At 39.9% G+C, this 21,317-nt stretch overlaps 1 protein-coding gene across 1 annotated transcript in view; it reads left to right on the top strand.

Annotated features, from left to right (window-relative positions):
* Positions 1-21,317, top strand: part of SVIL (supervillin) — a 142,901-nt gene that overhangs the window by 59,141 nt on the left and 62,443 nt on the right. Inside the window, exons 8-17 of the mRNA XM_042781163.1 lie at positions 169-1,062; positions 1,424-1,594; positions 2,309-2,343; positions 3,305-3,366; positions 3,698-3,837; positions 5,400-5,495; positions 7,129-7,372; positions 7,802-8,378; positions 9,204-9,429; positions 17,439-17,568. Coding sequence (XP_042637097.1) covers positions 169-1,062; positions 1,424-1,594; positions 2,309-2,343; positions 3,305-3,366; positions 3,698-3,837; positions 5,400-5,495; positions 7,129-7,372; positions 7,802-8,378; positions 9,204-9,429; positions 17,439-17,568 — 2,575 coding nt within the window. The remainder of the gene's footprint in view (positions 1-168; positions 1,063-1,423; positions 1,595-2,308; positions 2,344-3,304; positions 3,367-3,697; positions 3,838-5,399; positions 5,496-7,128; positions 7,373-7,801; positions 8,379-9,203; positions 9,430-17,438; positions 17,569-21,317) is intronic.

Genomic DNA, 21,317 nt, shown 5'->3' with positions numbered 1-21,317 from the left:
CTGGTTTAACCAGCGGGTTTCTGACATTAAATACCAAAAATACTTTTTAAAACGTAGTTCTCTCTTTGAGCCACTTTCCAGTTCCTTGGTTGTCTGTGATCATGCATGCTTTCTTCCCGTTGAGCAGTTACTGCACTTGACAACTTAAACCCTTCTTCTTTCTTAAAGAATAAAGGTTAGAGAAAAATTGGTGAAGGAGGAGAGTGCTCGCAGCAGCCCTGAACATGCCTCAGAGTCCTTAACTCAGAGGAGACATCAGCCAATGCCTGTGCATTACCTGTCCTTTCAGTCAGAAAACTCAGCTTTCGATAGGGTCCCAAGCAAGGCAGCTGGCTCAGCCTGTCAGCCAATCCGTGGCTATGTCCAACCAGCCGATGCTGTTCACACTGCCAAGCTGATGACCACAGAAAACCTAGAAAATACCTCTGAATGTAGCTGGGCAGAATCAGCCACCCACCATGTAATAAAACCTTCCACTTCGAAGGTTGTAGAAGGTGAGAGAAGGGAGACCCCAGTTCTCCATATTAGTGAATCAAAAACAGAAGAAGACTTATTCATAACCGAAGCTCTTGAAAAAAGCAAGAAAACACTTTTAACTTTGGAGGATCATGGGCCTGTGAGAAGCCAAGAAGACAACCTCCCTAGAGATGAGGACTTTGGTAAGCCTGCTATTAACACAATCACCTCAAAGCATCAGAAGGAGCAAGCACGTCTGTCACACCCACCTAAAGGTCAGCAGCAGCCCTCTGAGAGAATGGGCAGGAGTGAAATGGTTGTGTATGTTCAGCGTGAGCCTGCATCCCAAAACACCAACCTGGCAAGTCACAGAAAGGAAGTTTCTTTGAAGAAGCGCAAGGTCCTCACTCGCTCACTCTCTGATTACACTGGCCCCCCTCAACTTCAGGCCTCAAAGTGCAAGGACCCCATTTCCAAGGGAGAGCCACAGAGTTCCAAAGTTGAAGGGCTCTACACAGAGCTTGGCATGGTGGACACCAAGGTCTCTGTTGCCCAGCTCCGAAGTGTGTTTCTGGAGTCTGCCAGTGCCATCAAGAAACCAGAACTGTAGGTGATGTTTCAGACATACTCCTGATGTGTCACTTGCACGTCCTTGGCAGAATTAGTCACTTCTCCACGTGTGCTGTGTCCTGCATTAAATGCTGTTAGCTTAGCTCACAAATGTGTGCAGGGCAGATGATACAAAGAAATGGCTCAGAAACTACCATTTTGCTTCTGCCTACTAATGGGGTAAAAGAGTATCGGGTAGCTGGAATGTTCCACCTCCTTTCGTGCATGGTAGAGGCATGCAGAGGGATTTGGCAGTATGTGTGCCTTCACTCACTAAGATGCATAAATCTTTGCCTTATTCTCTCTCTCTGTCTTCCTGTTTCCCTTCCATATACTCTCCATCTCATGATTCTAAAAGCCATTCACGGGTTGAGAGGTCAGCTGAAGGAGTTGGCTCCCCTACCAGTATGGAACGGGAGAGAGGGTCCCGGAAACCAAGACGGTATTTTTCACCTGGTGAAAGTAGAAAGACTTCTGAGAGATTTAGAACTCAACCTATAACCTCAGCAGAACGAAAGGAGTCGGATAGGTAGGCACATGCATATGTGTGGTTCCATAGGTCTAGGAATGTAAGAGAAATAAATGATACAGGATTTTGACCACAATGTTAGTCCTGATGCTGTTTACATAGGATCTTGGTGATTCCACTGTTCTTCCAACTAATCAATAAAGGATATTTATTTGGCTGATTTAATAGTATTTTGAAAGAATGTTGACCTTTACAATGATATCACAATACACAATTTACATTAATTACAATGGTTTAAGACATAAGAAACATGATTTTTCTTAATTCAATATTTTTAATATTCTAATGTCTTTGTAAAATTAAAATCCAAATTGAATATTCACCAGATTTTATGGTGAAAATAACTAAGGAATTTTATATTCATTTTATAAATGTCTGCTTATTTGTTGTATTTGAAGTCTTATGTTAAATTGTCTGTTGCTTAGAAATGATAAGATTTGTCTAAAAAGTTATCAGTTCTGGTTAATAAGTTGTACTTGACCTTTTTTTGTCCGTGAGTTATGCATTGGGCTGAGATTATGTGCACATGTGCTCCACTGTGTCAGTAATCACTGGGAATGTGTGTATTCACAACTAGACTTGCTACCAGGGTGATGTTCTTTAAGAGTGTTTAATTGTATTTTTAATTTTCACTTTATGTACAATGTTGTATTTGGATCTTCTACACACACCAGCTAATTTATTATTACTATTATTTGCTAATGTCTTTCCTAGATGTACTTCAAATTCAGAAATGCCAACTGCTGACGGTAAGTATATTTTCATTTTTCTTCTTTATCATCCCACCCACATGAGAATTAAATAATAGGATTTTGGCTTTTGGAGAAAATACGATTGTAGAACACATTAGTTCCTCACTTTTCTGCAAGTCTTTCTTTCTATGAATATAATAAAACCTGGTTGAGATTTTCAGATGAGCATTATTTTAGGGAATTTAAGGGTTAAAGAGTTATGGTTGCGCAATATTAAAACCAAGGGATTTGGACCACAGTGGCAGGTTATTCTTGTTATTGCCACTGTTTAACAATAAGGAAGAGTAAATGATATTTGAAAGAGCCCTGGTGGTGCAGTGGTCAAATGATCAGCTGCCAACAAAAAGGTCAATGGTTCAAACCCACCAGCCGCTTCTTGGGAGAAAACTGAGACAGTCTGCTTCTGTAAAGATTACAGCCTTGGGAACTCTGTGGGGCAGTTCTACTCTGCCCTATAGGGTCACTATGAGTCAGAGTGGACTCAATGGCAATGGGTGTATGATATATGGAGAAAATCTTTCTGTAAAATCTCTTCTCCAATCTTAGTCAAATACTACAGTAGAAAATTTCTATCCGGGCAAGGTTGGGTTGGGCTGGGTTTTAATTTGATAAAAATCAGCACCTTTTTACTGCACAGAAATAGTGCCTAAGGCACTTGACTGCTAACTAGAAGGCTGGTGGTTCAAACCCACTAGCCACTCCTCAGGAGGAAGGTGAGGCAATCTACTTCTGTAGTGATACTGCCTCAGAAACCCAAGGAGGGGTCGCTATGGGTCGGGTGCGACTCAACAGCATATAACAACAATAACAGCAGCCCGGGGGGAGATATTGCCAGTTATTATTTTTAACACACCAATTTTGTGTTCAAAGGATTTCCCAGCCAGCCTTAAAAAACTTCTCAGAGGTTTTACTTATGTTTTCTAATGCTGCTCAGTTTTTATTTTGTGGTGTTTTGCAGATGAAGAAAAGGTAGATGAACGAGCTAAGCTGAGTGTTGCTGCAAAGAGGCTACTTTTCAGGGTAAGGTGTCTCCAAAGTGTGATGAGAATCGTGACCCATAGTGCTGGGAGCCCTCACTTCCCCATCCTGCTCCATGCACCTCTGGGCACTTTCAGGGTGCTTTCTAAGATCATGCTCAGTCTGCCTCACCTGTTGACCATTTCCTGTTCCTGCACTGGTTTTGACACCCAGCTCAAGCTTATACTTCTGATAATGACACCTGCCTCTCAGCAAGACGTCCCCTCCTTTAGGTCCTGTTGGAGAACAGAGTGGAGAGAACAGAGGCAATAGGTTGCTGCCTCAGTCACCTTTCCTCAGAAATACAGGGATTTCACATTGTTTCTACTTTTAGGAAATGGAAAAATCATTCGAAGAAAAAAACGTTCCTAAACGACGCTCAAGAAACGCAGCGGTGGAACAAAGGCTTCGCCGTCTGCAGGACAGATCCCACACCCAACCCGTTACCACTGAGGAGGTGGTCATCGCAGCCACGTGAGTCTCCATTGGGTTGTACTGCCCTTAGATAGGAAACAAAAATTAAAGGATTTTTAAAGAAAAACAAGATGACAAAGAGATAGTTTACCTAGAAGACACAGGGAAGTTGGTACTTAAGAGATTTTCACTGCTGCTGCCTTTCTAAACTTTGGATTTTGTTACAACCGTTGTATCTTCTGTGGAGTGAGGGTGGCGTGAGCAGTTTGCGGTCCACTGCTGAACTAAATGTTGACAGTTTGAGCCCACCCAGCAGCTCCGTGAAGAAAGGCTTGATGAACTGCTTTCATGAAGATTACAGCCAAGAAAATGATGGAGTAGTTCTATTCTGTAGACATGGGGTCTCCGTGAGTCAGGGCACAATTCAACAACAAAAACATGAAGAGTTAATTCTGCTTCATTTATATTTTTCCCTGTGTGTTTTTGCTTATTTCTCTCTTTTACGATGAAAAATTTTAAATATAAAAGTAAGCAAATTGACATAAACACTACTTCCATCATTCATGCCTCACACAGTTTCAACAGTTAACTTTTGGCCAATCTTGTCTACTTATATCCCCACTGACTTCTCCTTTCCTTGTGCAGCATTTCAGGCAAACCCCGGACACCATGTCTATTTCATCAATAAATATTTGAGTATGTATCTCTAAAAGAGAAGAGAACACATCTATTTATGTGTTTTGAATAATCAGCAATAAAAATTGAATCACAAGTTTGTGCTAATTTTCCAAATGATGAGAAGTGACTTTTGAGCAAAATGTTCATAATGCATTTCCATTGCTTTCATGCTCCCTTGGATACACACACACACGCTCGCACACAAGTAAACACACATACAATGTACAACACACACATGCCTTTCTTGATAAAGGTCAAGTTCATCTCATTCAAGACACTGAGAACCTAAGAAATGTCAGTGTCAAAGTTCACGTTTGTGAACCTGCTGTTACATCAATTGGCTTCACATCCATCTCTCTAGTTGTTACTCACTTTCTTGTTATGTTTGTGGAAAAGCAAGTTCCTGTACTTATCTTGTCATATTGTCATTTAAATACAAAAAATTCTTTGTGTGTGGATGTTGTAAAATAAGAAGCAACTAGCTGAGAGAACAAAACAGTCAACATAAGCAAAAATAATCAACTTGAAGGGCTCAGTGAATCCACTTTGATGTCAGGACACTGATTTTTTTAAAAAAAATGATACATTGACAACAACATTCTAAAACATGGACACAATCTACTTATTTGCTGATGGTTAATATTAATGTCTTACTTGTTTATTTATTACTTTTTCAAACCAGGACACTTGTACTATAGATAACAGCAAATCGTTTGCAAGCTGATAAATCTATTCTATTCTAGTTACTTTGGGCAGCCTCTGTCTCTTATTTCTTAAGTTTATAATTGCTTTTCAAGTTCTGTTGTGATTTTTTTCAAAAGTACGTAGTCAATAATTTTGTTAAAGTATTTGATTTCACTTTTCTGAATTTAAAATACTTTCCTTAATGCTTCTTTTCTTCTCTCTCCTTATGAATGTTCCTACTTTGGCAATTGCTTTTAAAGTGAACCTATCCCTGCTTCGTGTTCTGTGGCCACCCACCCTGTAATGGCAAGACTTCCTAGCCCCACTCTAGCTAAGAGCACTGTGCAGCCTGCCAGGTACTGGACAGAAATAGCTGCATGTGGCATTGAGTGCAAAGGTGCTGGACAACCAATGCATCTTAAAATCTCGAATGCCTTTCATTTGTTTGACAAACAAGTCAGTGCCATGAGTGGTTCCAGGCATGTGTGGCATTTACTTTTGTCATAATGCAAGGTACTGGTAACTTTATGTTGGCCTGCATGCAAACACATTTAGTCTCTCTGTTCACATTATGTATTGGAACTAGGATCACACTAACTCACTGATCCATTTGTTTTGTGTCTGTTTTTCATAATAATGGTCATCCCTAAACAATTCCATTTTTCATCTGTAATACTAGCACTTAATACAGATTAACGAACAAATGGGGAATTAACATGAAATGTTCAAATTTGAGTTAACACCAGAATTTTTAAAACAAATATATATATAAACACAAACCTACATGTTTCTGATTTATAGACAGACAGTGCAGTTAATGTTTTAGGATTGAAAAATAATTGATAGTGTCCGAACTTAGATGTTTTATTGTTTTCAATTACAATATTTTAAACTTAGGTCCTAAAGCATGTAAATATCCCCTTTATTTTACTGTCATGGACTAATACACAAAGGCTACAAATAAGATCAAAAGAAGCAAAATGACAATGCAGAAATAAAACTAGTGTACCTCTTCAAGGAAGTAGGTTAACATTGCCCTGCCAGTTTGCAGCACCTCAAGACAGACTTTGAAGCTCAGGTTGCTTGTATTACCCTTTGCATTGTACATTGGGAGCAGAGATACTGCTCTTTTGTCTGGGACAACTTGTGAATTGGTCATTAATTGGTGTCAAGGCAGAATACATTTCTTAACTGGCCTTGAGAGTTGGATTGCCCCCCCCCCCCCCCCAGCAGATAATATATTGTCCTGAAAACCTCTTAGGATCTTTAGCGACCATATAAACCAGGAGCCTTCTCCTCTAGCTGGAAATTGGAGAAATTTATAACCACGTAGAATGTTCCTCGGTGTTCAAGTTACTGGGAATTCCCAATTGAAGTCCATTTTAGACACACAGAGAAACCTATGAGACGAAATGCTAGATTAAGGAGTGAATGAATTTTTAACATTAAGCGACGCCCGTTTAGCAAGTAGAAATCAAAACACTGTGTTTATAACGTTGACAGAATGACTGTGTTGTCTCTTAATTATTTAAAATGAGAAGACCACCTTCTGAAACACAAATTTAGTGTCTAAATGTGCCGTAGACAATGCCTTAGGACTCCTTTTAGCCTAACTAACAACGCAACTTCTCTCTCTCAATTAGATGAGCAATATCCAGGCATACTTCAATTCCTTAAATAGGCAGCCCATTTCTTAGAAATAATTCAGAGGTAAAAATCTGCTCTTTGTCGAACTGATAACGCTCAGGTCCCAAGTCGTCTTTGCTATTTACTATCATGTTTAATGAATAGACTCCATGGCATTGAGTTTGGTTTTTGTTGGTCATGTTTAATAGGTAAACAACTGTGACCACCCTGTCCTAAATTTGTGAAGGAAAAAATAAACCTTTTCCAAAGTTATTGCTTTGACACTTTTAACAAAGTGTTAATAGATAAAGTTAGCAGTGGGCTCTTGTTTCTTTCCCTGCTATTAACATTTATTACTTTCAGATTACAGGCATCCGCTCACCAAAAGGCATTAGCTAGGGACCAGGCAAATGAGGGCAAAGACTCAGCTGAACAAGGTGAACCTGATTCCTCTATGCTCAGCCTCGCAGAGAAGTTGGCCTTGTTTAACAAATTGTCCCAGCCAGTGTCCAAAGCTATTTCTACCCGAAACAGAATAGACATGAGACAGAGGAGAATGAATGCTCGCTATCAAACACAGCCTGTCACGCTCGGAGAGGTGGAACAGGTGGGTACGCTGTCGTCTGAGTCCAATTTTTGCGTGTTTTTAAAAGATAGGCACAGTATCGCTCTTAGGTTAATGACAGAATTGAGGCCATCTGCCTGTAAACTGTGCTTCCTATAGGTGATTTGGTAATAATTCCTACAGAAGCTAATCATGCCAAGTATATCTCTCTGTTCTTGTTTCCATAATTTACTTGCTGGAACCATCTGGAGCGAGTCCATTTTGGAAAAAACAACAGTACACACAACTTGCTTTTCACCTCGAAGATATTTTCTAATGAGATGCACTGCATAACTGTGTCCACGAAGGGTTTCTTGTGAAGATAAGCAGTGAAACTGTACCAAATGTAGTATTTCAGCCTGTCAGTGTATAAACCAGGATGAAGGAAACAATATTTTTAAATCTTTGTACTTCTTAACTATGTCCCTCCAGGTACAAAGTGGAAAGCTCATTCCTTTCGCACCTACCGTTAACACATCTGTGTCCACTGTGGCACCTACGGTCACGCCAATGTATGCAGGGGACCTTCGGGCAAAGCCATCTGTTGATGACAATACAAGCGCCACTGACTATAAGTTCCCTTCTTCGATAGAAAATTCAGACTCTCCAGTGAGAAGCATTCTGAAATCGCAAGCAAGGCAGCCTTCAGTAGAAGATAGTGGGAGCAAAGGAACGTGGAGAGAATTTGGAGAGACAGAAAGCAAGCGAGTCTTGACAAGTGGAAACAGTTGGGCTAAAAAGTATGAGTCTTTTGAGGAAGCAGAACCGTCCTACCCCATTCTTAATAGAGTCAGAGAAGGAGACGGCCATAAAGAACCTAAATATGCTGTTCCACGGAAAGGAAGCATGGAGCTAGCTAATCCTCCCATGGCCCATCTTTGTGATGAACTGAAGGAATTTTCCACTGCTAGAAGCATTTCACAGGGGAACCAGGACTTGAAAGACAGGCAGCCCTTTGAAGAGAAGGTGGAGATGGAGAATGTCACAAAAAGCAAGTTTGCTCTAAGAGGTAAAGTAAATCACAACTGCTCTTACAGTTTTAGAAACCATTTTCAGTTTTCAGTTACTGCTTGATTTGTTGTAAGTGCTTGTAATTGTTTCCAAGTAAATTGCAAAAGCAGTTTACAACTAATTCTGATGAAGAGTCCAGCATGAACCAAATGTTCCTCCAGCCTTCCCCTTTCTTTTGACTTTTTCAGTGCATTAATTAATTTTTCAACAGTCAAAATACTGGAAGCTCTTTCTACATCTTGATAAGTGTTTTGAGCACTTTGAACACTGCAAGCTGTCAGTTCTGTCAGCCGCTTTTATAAGTTGCTGACCCAAAAGGTCAAGGGCTTTGGTAAGCACAGGGAATAAGGACTCGAACCCATGTTTCTGGGTATTCAGGTTCTTTCTTTCTGTATTCCCTCTCTCTCTTTTTTTTGAAGACTGACAAATTATACTGCATGGGACTTTAATCTTCTTACTAGTTGACATAAAATGATATTGTGTAAGTTACAATAAGGGTTTTAGTGTGTGAGGAGAATGCATTTAAAATGGGAAAGTCTTGTTTGGAGAGAGCAGTAGAAACATTCCATAGTTTACAGGGAAAGCTGACTTCCTGTCTTCCACAGGAAAAAGATCATTGTCATGAGGTGATTTGCTGCAGGAAGTAACCCACGGGCAAGTTTGGTTTTCTCACAGTGCTGTAGATTTGCATATGTCCAAATGGATTGGGTAATCTGTCCTGTGTCGGCAGAGTGACCTCCAAGTGCTTGAGCGTTAGGGGGTTAATAGCTGGAAGAATGTTTGCTGGAGGAGTAGGTGCTGATGCTACTCCTTTCCTGCCCAGCAGCGGAGCTTGGGGAGCCCACTTGTGAGCTGACGGGCACAGCTGCTGGGAAAGCTGTTGCTCCAACCACAGCCTTGGTGCCGTGTAAGCAGCAAGACTTGGCAGAACAAGAACAAGAGAAGTTCTATAAGAATCCATGTGCCATGTTTGCTGCCGGAGAGATCAAAGCGCCAATGATGGAGGGCATCCTTGACTCGCCCAGCAAAACCATGTCAATTAAAGAAAGGTAAATAGAAACACAAGAATTGAAAATGGATTGTATTGAGGAGTGGAGGGAAGGAGCTTATATGTGGTTTGAAAAAACAGATCTGCATGAGGGGCAAAGAGATGAAATCACAAAATCAACTAATCACAGCAAGGGGCTGTACTATTCTACTGGCGATCTTTTGAGAAGTACAGATATGGGCATACCTTGTTTTATCACACTTGGCTTTATTGCATTTCGCAGATACTGAGGTGTTGTGTGTGTGTGTGTGTGTGTGTGTGTTTAAACCAATTGGAAGTTTGCAGCAACGCTGCATCCAGCAAGTCTATCAGTGCCATTTTTCAACAACATGTACTCACTTCATGTCTCTGTGTCACATTTTGGTAATTCTCACAATATTTCAGACGTTTTCATAGTGCTGTTGCACACTTGATAGGCTACAGTATAGTCTAAACATAACTTTTGTATGCACGGGAAAACATAAACTTTGTGTGCTTGTACTTGATAGTGAACTGCACTCCCCCCAGAACCTGGTTGGTCATACTGATGGAGGGCCAGCTTCAGAGTCACATGAGGAAACAAACAGAAACATACTTGTCCTTGCTTCATCTGTTTGAGGTTCCATTTTCTTTTTTTATATGAAATTCTCAGGCTGTAGAGTGATGGGAACTGATATCTTGGCACTTTTCAGGTTCACATGTCTTCTTCCAATTCTGTGTATTAACTGTTGATGACCGTCCCTGTAAAACATATATAGAGGGAATGAAGATAAATTCACATTTAGAATATACTGTAGGATTTGAATCCAAGTTGTGCTTATTTTACAGAAAGTAGAATGGATGACTTTTCTGAACTGCATTTTGAAATCTTACATCAGGTAATAGCTATGAAGGCTTATCAAACAACACTGTCACCTTATTTCATTCAAAAGAATGATGTGGGATTTGAGAGGATATATTTAAATGGGAGCAATACAGAGAATAGGAGCTAAATGTTGTCAGGATGTATTTTCCTTTTTAACCTTTAGCCACAGTTGAATTAAGCAGCAAAGGATGTAATAGTGATCGGAATACTGGGTGAGAAAAGGTCAAGTTAATTTCCCCATATGATTAGTCAGAACTGTTTCCACGGTTCTGCCAATCTGAGCCCTTTCTTATCACTTCCCCTCATTCAGAAGTTGCACTACTTTGTCAGTCATGGGCCAATATTATTTTTTCTGGATACATCTGAAACTGCCCAAGACTGTATATCAAACTATGATGAAAATTCTTCATCCTTCATTCCGTTTTCTAAAGCCGAGCTTTTTGGACATTATTTTTAAAATAAGAAATAGATGGAATGTCTTTCTGCTGACAAATAAAATTGTGAAGTCTTATTTTTACTGTAGCCTTTGTTTTACTTAAAATTCACAATAAATTAGACCTACTAGTGCTGCTGGTGCAATGAGTAAGCTCTTGGCTGCTAACTGAAAGTTTGGCAATTTGAACCTACCTAGCGGCTCTAAGGAGAAAGTTCTAGAGACGACAGCCTAGAAAACTCTGTGAGGAAGTTCTACTCTGTAACACGTGGGCCCGCTGTGAGTTGGAATCAAGTCTAAGGCACCCACCAACAAGAGTCTAGAAGCATAGATGGAGGGACAGAAGCTAAATAAGAAGAGTGATGTCTTGAATCAGGCAAGCACTTTGGCCTATTTCTACACGAGGTCCTCATTCACAAAAACCTAGCTCAAGGAGAATTTGATTCCAGAGATCTGAGTATAGACAACTGGTTATATGAGAAGGAAGGAAATATATTAAAGGAAATTAATGATAAATATCACTTATACACAAGTTACAATGTTTTCTGTATCAGAAAGCATCCTGGGGTAGGATTCTAATGGGAGATACTAATATACCTCTTCTTTCATAAACTTTTAAAGATTTCCTGTGCTTGGGAATATTCTGTCTATTGGAACTTGACACTTTTGATGAAGTTCTGTGTCCATCCATTATGCATTAATTCTTAATTTACTTGTCTATTTTTAGTGAATTTTAGTTTTACCTTTATCTTTCTGAAGAGGATCCCCGGTGGCATAGTGGGTAAGACATTTGGTTGCTAACTATAAGATTGGTGGTTCAAATCCACCAACTGTTCAATGGGAGGAAAATGAGGCAATCTACTTCTGTAAAGATTTATAGGCTTGGAAACCCAGTGGAGGTCACTGTGAGTTGGAATCAATTCCATGGCAGTGGCATTGGGTTTTTTTGGTTTGTATCTTCTTGAAAGCCCTTTGAATCCTATTGTAAAGTTCTCATTTTTAAAAATGTGATACACATTTTAAAATGTGGGAGCTCTGGTAGCATAGTGCCTAAGGTGTTTGACTGCTAATCAGAAGGGTGGTGGTTCAAACCCACCAGCCACTCCACAGAAGGCAGATGAGGCAACCTTCGTTCATAGAGATACTGCTTCAGAAACCCGAGGAGATGTTGCTATGAGTTGGAATCAACTCGAGGGTAGTGATATAAAGGCATAGCTTCTTAGCCCAGGCTTTGTTGTTCTCTAAGGAGTTCAAAAAGAAGCTGCGGTGGTATAATGGTTAAGACATCCAGCTGCTAACCAGACAGTCAGCAGTTCAATCCTACCTGCTGCTCTGCAGGAGAAAGATGAGGCAGTCTGCTTCCATTAAAGATTTACAGCCTTTACTTATAGCCCACCTATGGAATCGACTCATTGGCTGTGGGTTTTTAAAGAGTTCAAGGATGGCTATGAGGTTTCTGTGATCTATCTGGCAAAGTCTTCAAGATTGAAATGTATGTGCATGTGAGCATTCTGGCAAGAGGAGTCCATAACCTACCACCGTCCCAAAGGGATTCCTGACCCCCATGTGTTCAGAAGCTTGAGAGTAAGGAGAGATTGTTAAATATTCAGCTATTGAGTTAATTATAAAATAAAAATTTTTAAAAGGATGAAGGACACTTGATTAAGCAGCTATATTTGTAATAAATTATACTAAACAAAATACATTGCTTACCTTGAAGCACTTTTATTTGTACTTTGCTGAAAATAATAACACTGCATATCTTTAAACTCCATCTCAAATGGCTTTTTCCTAAGTGAGACTCCTTTTTATCCAAAAATAAATAAATAAATAAATAAGGAACCTTGACCTATTTAAGAATGATCATATATTTATTTGAGCTTTCATATTTGGGGGAGAAGACTACCAAAAAAGGGAAAGGGAGCCATCCTCTCATTTGGCAAAATTGGTGGCATAAAGACTTACCTGGACTGCCTGGAATGTTGAAGAATCTGTTCCCCTACCCCTCAACCCTGCCTCTGGCCACCTTCAGAATTCTGCCTCAGAGGTGGAGACATGGACTGGGGTTCTTCTAGTTTCCTTGCACACTCCCCCTCCCACCACCACCACCCTTCTCCTACACTGCCTCCAAGATTGAGGCTGTTGTCTTTGTTTCCCCTAGCAAAGGTTCTTACCTTGTAGTGGGATATTTCAGCCACTAGGGGGCCCAAGATTAATGTAGAAATTAAGGATTAACCAGTTGGGAGCTCTGGTGGCATAGTGCCTAAGGCATTTGAGTGCTAACCAGAAGGCTGGTGGTTTAAACCCACCAGCTACTCCTCGGAAGGAAGGTTGGGCAATCTACTTCTGCAGTGATACTGCCTTGGCAACCCAAGGAGGGACTACTATGAATTGGGACGACTCGATGGCAGTGAGTTTGGTTTTGGTTTGGTAGAGTTCAACTCATAGAGACCCTGTATGGGCCACAGTACAACTGCACTTCATAGGGTTTTCAGTGGCTGATATTTTGGAAGTTCATTGGCAGGCCTTTCCCCTGAGGTGCCTCTGGGTAGTCTCAAACATCCAACTTTTTGTTTAGCAACTGAGCAGATTAACCATTTGCACCATCAAGGGGACTCCATAATTCCCTTAACCACCCTCCTTTTCTGATCTTTGATTTATTCCTCCATCTAAAAGGCATAGATTTCACTCCTCCAGCCCACAAATAACCAGAACTACTATCTGATATAGGCATTAATCAATACCGTTCAGCCCTATCTGAAATCTGTGTGGTGACTGTCTGTGATTCTCTGATATAAGAGGAAATATTTAAAGAAAAAAAGTGACTTGAGATTAGGCGCCTGAGGCTCCTAATTTGACCCAGTGCTGATTGCCAAGAGTCTGAAGAATTTGTTCTAATCAAGCAAAGCTCATAGATGAGTAGCAAAAGTCATCCTTTCAAGCCAGTATTCCCTGCTGGAAAAGCATGAGCTGTGGAAAGGGGAGTTGAAATTTCCCAGGGCAGCCTGGCAAGCATGTGTTCCTGGTGGCCTCCAGCCAGACCTTGGGGTCAATAGGCTAAAGTAATGCCACTCAGTGCATGGCAGCGTTAGACTAAGCATATGTCAAGGCTCTCAACAATCACAGGTCCTGCAAATAGCACTTAGCCTTGGCTGATGTTGAAAGCACTGACGGATTTTTGAATTGCATATACAGTAATTTGTATCATGTGCAGTTCCAGGAGTGTAGCTGCCGGCCCTTCCCGGTGCATGGCAGTCTGTGGTGAGCTGGGAGGGTCATGAGATTGCAGGAGGAAAGAACACATTGGGAAAGCTTTCCCACCCTCCTCAGCTTGTTGAACAACAAGAAGGAAATCTAAGGGGACAGCAGTAATACATTTCAGTTTTAGTGTGTGTTATTTTAAAGCAACTCATCATTTGCACTCTGCAGACTAGGGCTGGGTCCAAGTACCATGTGGGCTCAATTGAGGCAAAGTTTGTTCTATATTCTTTTGGTTACTCTGTAGTCTTTGGAAGTCCCTGAGGATGACCCTGCCAGCCCATCCAGAAGTAAGATTTCACATTCTGGGAATAGAGGAGTTCTTGGAAGGCCATCCCAGAGGGGATGGGAGTAGGGGGGAATAATTGTAAGAAAGCCAGGATACTTTGCTGTTGCTGAACATCAGGGCAAAAATGTGTGTGGTTAATTAGCATTCTACTGCAGGGAAACGGGCCATGAAGTGGGAAGCAGGCATATCTACGCTGGAATCACATTTCCCCATTCTCCCACTGCACCGAGGTCATAGTCAACACACTTCTTCACCTGCATAGACTCATGTTCCTAGTCTGTCAGTTGGTTACAACATCCAGTTTCTTAGGGGTTGTTATTAAGATCAGTGGAGTATTTAAAAAAAGTTGCCATCAGGAGGATTGCCAGTCATGGCAACCCCATGTATTACAGAGTAGGACTGCTCCTTAAGGTTATCTTGGTTGAAATCTTTACAGAAGGAGTCCTGGCAGTGCACTGGTTAAAGCAGCTTGGCTGCTCACTGAAAGGTCAGTGGTTTGAATTCACCAGCTGCTTCATGGAAGAAAGATGAGGCAGTCTGCTTCTGTAAAGATTTATAGCCTTGGAAACCCTATGAGCAGTTCTACTTTGTCCTGTAGGGTTTCTATGTGTTGGAATTGATTCAGTGACAGTGGGTTTGGGATTCTTTTTTTTTTTTTCCCCCTTGGTTTTAATCTTTACAGGAACAAATCACCAGGCCTTTCCTCTGTGGCACCCCTGGGTGGGTTTAAACCACCACTTTAGGTCAGTAGTTGAGTGCTTAACCATTTGTGTCTCCCAGGGACCTAGCACAGTATAATAAGGTGGACTGTAAAATGATTATGTTGTTGTTGTTGTTGTTATGTGCCGTCAAGTCAGACCCAATTCATAGTGACCCCTCCTTGGGTTTCCGAGACGGTGGTATCACTACGGAAGTAGATTGCCCAACCTTCCTTCCGGGGAGTGGTTTGAACCACCAGTCTTCTGGTTAGCAGTCAAATGCCTTAGGCACTATGCTACCAGAGCTCCCGTAAAATGATTATAGGTTCCACAGTTTGTTTTTGAGTCCTCAAAGTAGCCACCAGGGAAACCATCCGATTATTTGGATGATGTTGTCATTGTTCCAGATATTTGGGAACTGCTTTCTCAGAAGCTCTTCAGAGACTGTGGCCCATTGTTTTTAATAAACTATACTACACATGAGAATGTATTTGATTTTCCTTTTTTTTTGTTTTCCAATTCTCTCAACTCATTAGGAATCCCATCTTAGAAAGATTGTGGATGGTCAAGAAGAATAGCCACTCTTCTAGGTCAAAGGTGAATTAAGCAAGACAAACTGGTTCTGAGATTAATATGCAAGGATAGCAATGAGAAGAGTACCTATCTTCACAAGATGATGAATTGGAACTACTACTTCATTTGGATATAAAAGCACTGCTGTGCTTATTCTTTTTAAAAATCTCATTTATAGACACTGAAACTTTTGAAGACAATTAGTAGCTTACTAATTGTTTAATTATTTCATCTTATTAGATTCTTTTTTTGGCTTATTAGGATAAGACTGATTCATTCCGATGAATTAGAGAAAAGCTAAATTTTAGTCATGCTATAGTCTGAAATGCAGCTCAAAACATTTAAAGCAATTTAGACTTTGTTTTCAAGTACATGAACTAGCCCTTGTAACTTGCAGAATCAGACATCCCACAGTCCATGTTGTTTAGGGGGATAAAAAACATTTGAAATTGGATAGTGGTGATGGTTGTACAACATGGTTAATATAATTTCTGTCATTGAACTATACACTTAAAAATGGTTAGAATGCAGTCCTGGTGTTGAACTTACTCCCATGGCTTCCAGCCAAACAACAGACAAGCGTATAAGGTGAACATTTATGCCAGGTGGGTACACAACTTACAACAATCAACCATGGGAGACCAGCAGGGCAGTATTTGCACAGGAAGATACCTCAGAGGGCAGGAATGCATAGGAAAGAAGGACACAGGGAAAAGGTAACCGCAAGGAAGAAGAGGTAAGAGAGCTGTTACATTATGGTGATTGCAATCAATGTCATGAAACAAAATGTGTATAAACTGTTGTATGGAAAATGAATTTGCTCAGTAAATTTTCACCCAAATCACAATAAAAAGAAAAAAAAAAATGGTTAGAATGGCAATTGTTTTGTTACATGTATTTTGCTGTACACACACACACACATACACACACCACAAAGTACTATGCATGGATTGTGCATTAATGATATGTAAAAGATCAGAGTTGGCATAAAGGAGAAGAAAATCTATTTTTTTTTCCTAACCTTTAAATTGTTGGAGCATCTGCTTAAATGAGTTTAATGATCACCATTCTTGTGCCTTTCACTTTCCTGTGTTTTGTCTGACTTCATTCATTGTAATACATTTTGCTGAAACAGCCTCATCTTAGCCAAAATAACCTTTCACACTGATTATAATACCCAAGTAGTTTTATATCAAGTCCTACCATGGTTGAACTAAAGTAGGTTAGGTGAAAATGTCAGTTAACTAGATTCTTTTTTATATATATAGCCTTTCCCTGAGGGAAGTTGAGGTAATAATAATTTTTTTAAAATAGATTTGTAGAGAATAGTTTCTGTATTAAAAAGATACTGGAAAGACCAAGCTCGTTTAGAGAAAAAAGAACAAGATTTAGTGTATAGGATGAGAAACAGTCTTAAACATAATATTTTTACCTTAATTAAAAGGAATGATGTTAAGATATTGTCAGTGTTTTTATAGCTTTATGTTTTTAAATTCATTCTGCGGTATTTTCTGCAAGTAAGTACTTCCCAGCTTTAGTCACTTAAGTGTTATTTCATCAAGTGACCAGAAGGGGTCACTAGAAAGTAGGTTTCTCTTTAAAGAGTTACTTTACCTCCAGGCTTTCAGCCCAAGGGAAAGGAAAAAGCTTAATTCCATAGCTGGAATGATGATGCCTGTTTTTATGTTTTAGCTTTGCATTTCAATCAACTTCAAAATCTTTGAGCCATCTTAGAAAAGGGACTCTGTTATTTTTCCAGACATGCTGTCTTCAGAATAAATGAAATTGGAAAAGGTTAAAATGAAGAAGTCATAATTAATTACTAGACAAAGACTGCACTTGCCTACATCATGGTCTCGGGACAAGTAAAGAATTTGGTGCTGAACTTTTTTTGATTGGCATGTTTTGCTCTCAGATTGGCACTGTTAAAGAAGAGTGGAGAGGAAGACTGGAAAAATAGACTTAACAAAAAGCAAGAATACAGCAAAGCATCTGTCTCAAGTAGCTTGCATATACAAGAAGTGGAGCAGTCACTCAAGAAGAAGGTAATTATTCTCTTCCATGTTAGGAAAAGGCATTCTCACTAACATCACACTTGGACATGCATCAAACAAACATGCATAACTTAACTAATTACCTCCCTGTGTAACATTAGTGCTTTATTGTGTTAGAGTACACACTTAAAATTGTCACATAAGCAGCTTAAATCAATCAAAAATAAAATGTTGAGATTTTATAGAACTGGTAACAGCCCAACATACATAATGCATCAGAAAGCAAATTCCTCAATTTTAAAGTGTGTACTTTAACTTTAGTTTAACACTTTCTTAATGAATGACTTTAATAATGAACATGTTTCACTGACCACTAACAGTTTGTACATTGCACATGAAATATGGACTTGAATTTCCTAATGTAGACATTGAAATCCTAAGTGTACAAAAGAAAGATGTAATTGTGCCCAGTGAGTACTTAGCTCATAATTCTAAGCATGTTTCAAGATGAGTAGATAATACTTTTTATTAAGACTCTTTGCAACAGAGAACAGTAAATTGTTTCACAAGTTTAAATAAAATCAAGTAACACATGGTTATCAATACTAATACTCATTTCATATGCAAAAGCATTGATGAGTTATTCAGTTGTTAATATAACAATGACCATATGATGACCAGCTATTGGCCTTTTTGAAACTGTTCAGTGCTTTCCCTCCCCATGGCCCTGCTATTGCAAATGTGCTTGCTGGCAGGAGGCGAGGTAGGATACTGCTGACACTGCCAAGGCCAATTCTCCACCTATTAAAGTCCAAGTGATCACCTAGACTCCTTGCAGTTCTAAAAAAAGCATTAAGCTTCTATACCAAAACCTCAAAATTGACTGCCATCGGGTTGATTCTGACTCGTAGCAACCCCCATTGGGTTTCTGAGGCTATAAGTCTTTACAGAAGTAGATTGCCCCCACCTTCCTTCCATGGATTGGCTAGTGGGTTTGAACCAATGACTTTCTGGTTAGCAGCCAAATGCCTTATCCACTATGCCATTAGAGCTCCTTTAAGCATCTATGGAAGAGATAAATTATGATTGTAACCTTTATGCATTAAGAAACTTATATGAAAATGAAGTTTGCATATGAGACTATCGACCCAGAGTTCTGACACTGTCATTAGGTGCTGCTTTGCCTTCATAAGTTAAATTGGAAGGGCAACTTGAATGCTCTTTCATACGTGGTATGAAAGCTAACAACTAGAGACATTCAATTCTCAGTCATCTGTAAAATTCTCAGATACAGTCAGCTATTATAAAACAATTAAATGTGAAATTTTTATTTCAAGAATGGCTCCTCCAGTGCAAGAAAAGTGACTCCCTCAAATCATTTTTCCCACTGTCTATAAATTTTATTAAAAATTTGTAAACTTGGCTCAAAAATACCTTTAACACCTTCAATTTACCTCATTAGCAAACTTGTCAACATTTAGATTGCCCCCACCTTCCTTCACTTATATCATGTCTCAAGCACCAACTAGTGCCAGATATCATGTCAGTCATTTTGGAAGATAGAAACCCCGGCAATATGGTCAAGCAAAAATTAAATTTAAACTGCAAAGCACAGAGCAAAAGCGATTCCCCATGAATGGTGCCATGAGATAAGTGCTCCTCCCACTCAGAAGAGTGAGGGGCCGTATTAGTCTGTGAAAATCAGAAGGCTGTGAGGGGAGGGTGAGATTTGAATTGCCTGAACAACACGAGCTCCTGGGTAGAGTAAAGGGTTAAGTGCCCAGTCACTGGCCAAAAGATTGGCAGTGGAAACCCATCCAGTGTGCCTCGGAAGATAGGCATGACAGTCTGCTTCCAAAAGGTCCAAAAGCCTTGGAAACCCAATGGAACAGTTCTACTCTGCACTCATGAAGTCACCCTGAGTCAGAACTGACTCAGTGGCAACTAACAGCAACATTTGAGGAAGGTTTTTGGAAGGCAAGAGATGGGAGAAGGTTACTGACACATTGAAATAGACACAACGAAATATTAAATAACTCAAGGGTGAAAACTGAGTGAACAGAAGTACTGGGGAGCTAGATGAGCACAGAAGAGCTCGACTTGTGCTGAGCAGAAAGTGTCTACCAATTCTGCAGCAAATTGTGAACTTGCCATCCCTGTGGCTCCTCAGTGACCTAGTTCACTTTGCCCTGAGACAATAAGCTCTCTGAAGTTAACATAAGTCAATCTATTTTAGGCCTTTGTTAATGATATTAGGAAATCTCAAATTCTGTTGAGGTCAAATGGCAAACTCTCCCAGCCACTCTGTGGAAGAAAGGTGAGGCAGTCTGCCTCCATAAGGATTTACAGCATTGGAAACCCTATGAGGCAGTTCTACTCCATCCTCCAGGTCGCTATGAGTCAGAATCTACTCGATGGCAGTGGGTTTGGTTTTTTGGTTTGGTAGCTGTACTCCAGTGTGGCAGGTGAGGTACCTTAAACCTAGCCTGTGTTAAGGAGATCCCCAAACAGCTAAGGTGTACTTGAGAAATTGCCGTGCTTGCTGGCATGTTCGAAAGCTGCCACAAAGATCTCCAGCCATCCAGAAGGAAATCCACCTGTGACCTGCTGCATGCAGAGGAGTCTTGCTGCATGGAGTGGGCCTAGACTTGCTGAAGGCTGCTTACTCAGTGTTTCAAGTTCTGGAATCTTGTATCTTTACCACAAAGGGTTGAAAGCAGCTGGTTTCATGGTCAGGTCATTACTGACTTCATAACTTCTGAATTCACCAAAAGGCACACATTAATGGTTAGCAAATATTATATAGTTTGTCATCCTCCAGGTTTCTGTGTGCAGTAAGTATAGTACCATGAGTTGCACCTCTAGAGATTTATAGGTGGCAGGAAATAAAGACAGGACCAAATAATCAGTTTAATTGCCCCTATGAAAATCCATGCAGTAGCTAAGTCAGCACTGTCCAATAGAAATATAATGTGAACCACAAGTATATTACTTTCAATTTTCTAGTAGCCATATTTCAAAAAGTAAAAAAAAGTGAAATTAATTTTAATACTATTTTAATTTATTACTATTTTAAATTTAATCCAATATATTCAAAATACTATCTTTTCAACATACAGTGAAACTTGTGAGAGCTGGAATTCATCAGGACTACTTGGTTTATCCAGGTCTCACAAGTTTTCCATCTTTGACAGGGTGCAGTCACCACTTTTCTAACACTATTTCATGGAAAACATTTGAGTTTTCCTTCTCTGACAGGTTTTTGCCTTACAGGGTCCGGGGTCCAGCTTTCAAAAGTTTTACTGTATAATCAATCTAAAATGATTAATGATACATTGCATTCTTAATTTCATACTATTTTAAACCCAGTGTCCATTTTACACCTCTGTCATGTCTCAGCAGCCACATGTGGCAAGGAGCTACCACATTGGATGGTGCAAATGAAAAGGTGTCTGAAATAATTCTGTTTAGAAACCACAGATATAAGTAACTGCCAGCCAATTGATTCCTAAGTGATAGACTTCATAGATTTTTTTTGTGTGTGTGTGAAAATATTACCAATGGAATCCAGTTCCAGCACTGGATACAAGAAAATAATAAAACTAAACATGTGATCCCTAATGTTGAAGTGAATGGGAGAAACACTAAATAGCAGTCCTAACAGTTATGCAGTTACCTTGAAAACTGGCTTCTGACATGCAAAGTCTGGAAGAAAGTTGTCCTTGACCTTGGTACTTGCCCTTCATCCCAAACCATAGTGTAATGTAATGAGTACATGGAAAAGTGCATGGTCTGGTACA

This window comes from Orycteropus afer, unplaced genomic scaffold (genome assembly GCF_000298275.1).
Source record: "Orycteropus afer afer isolate SDZICR_OR568_19922 unplaced genomic scaffold, OryAfe1.0 scaffold00090, whole genome shotgun sequence".
Taxonomy (NCBI): Eukaryota; Metazoa; Chordata; class Mammalia; order Tubulidentata; family Orycteropodidae; genus Orycteropus; species Orycteropus afer.
The sequence above is the reverse complement of the archived record's forward strand: the minus strand, read 5'-3'. Positions and strand labels throughout refer to the sequence as shown.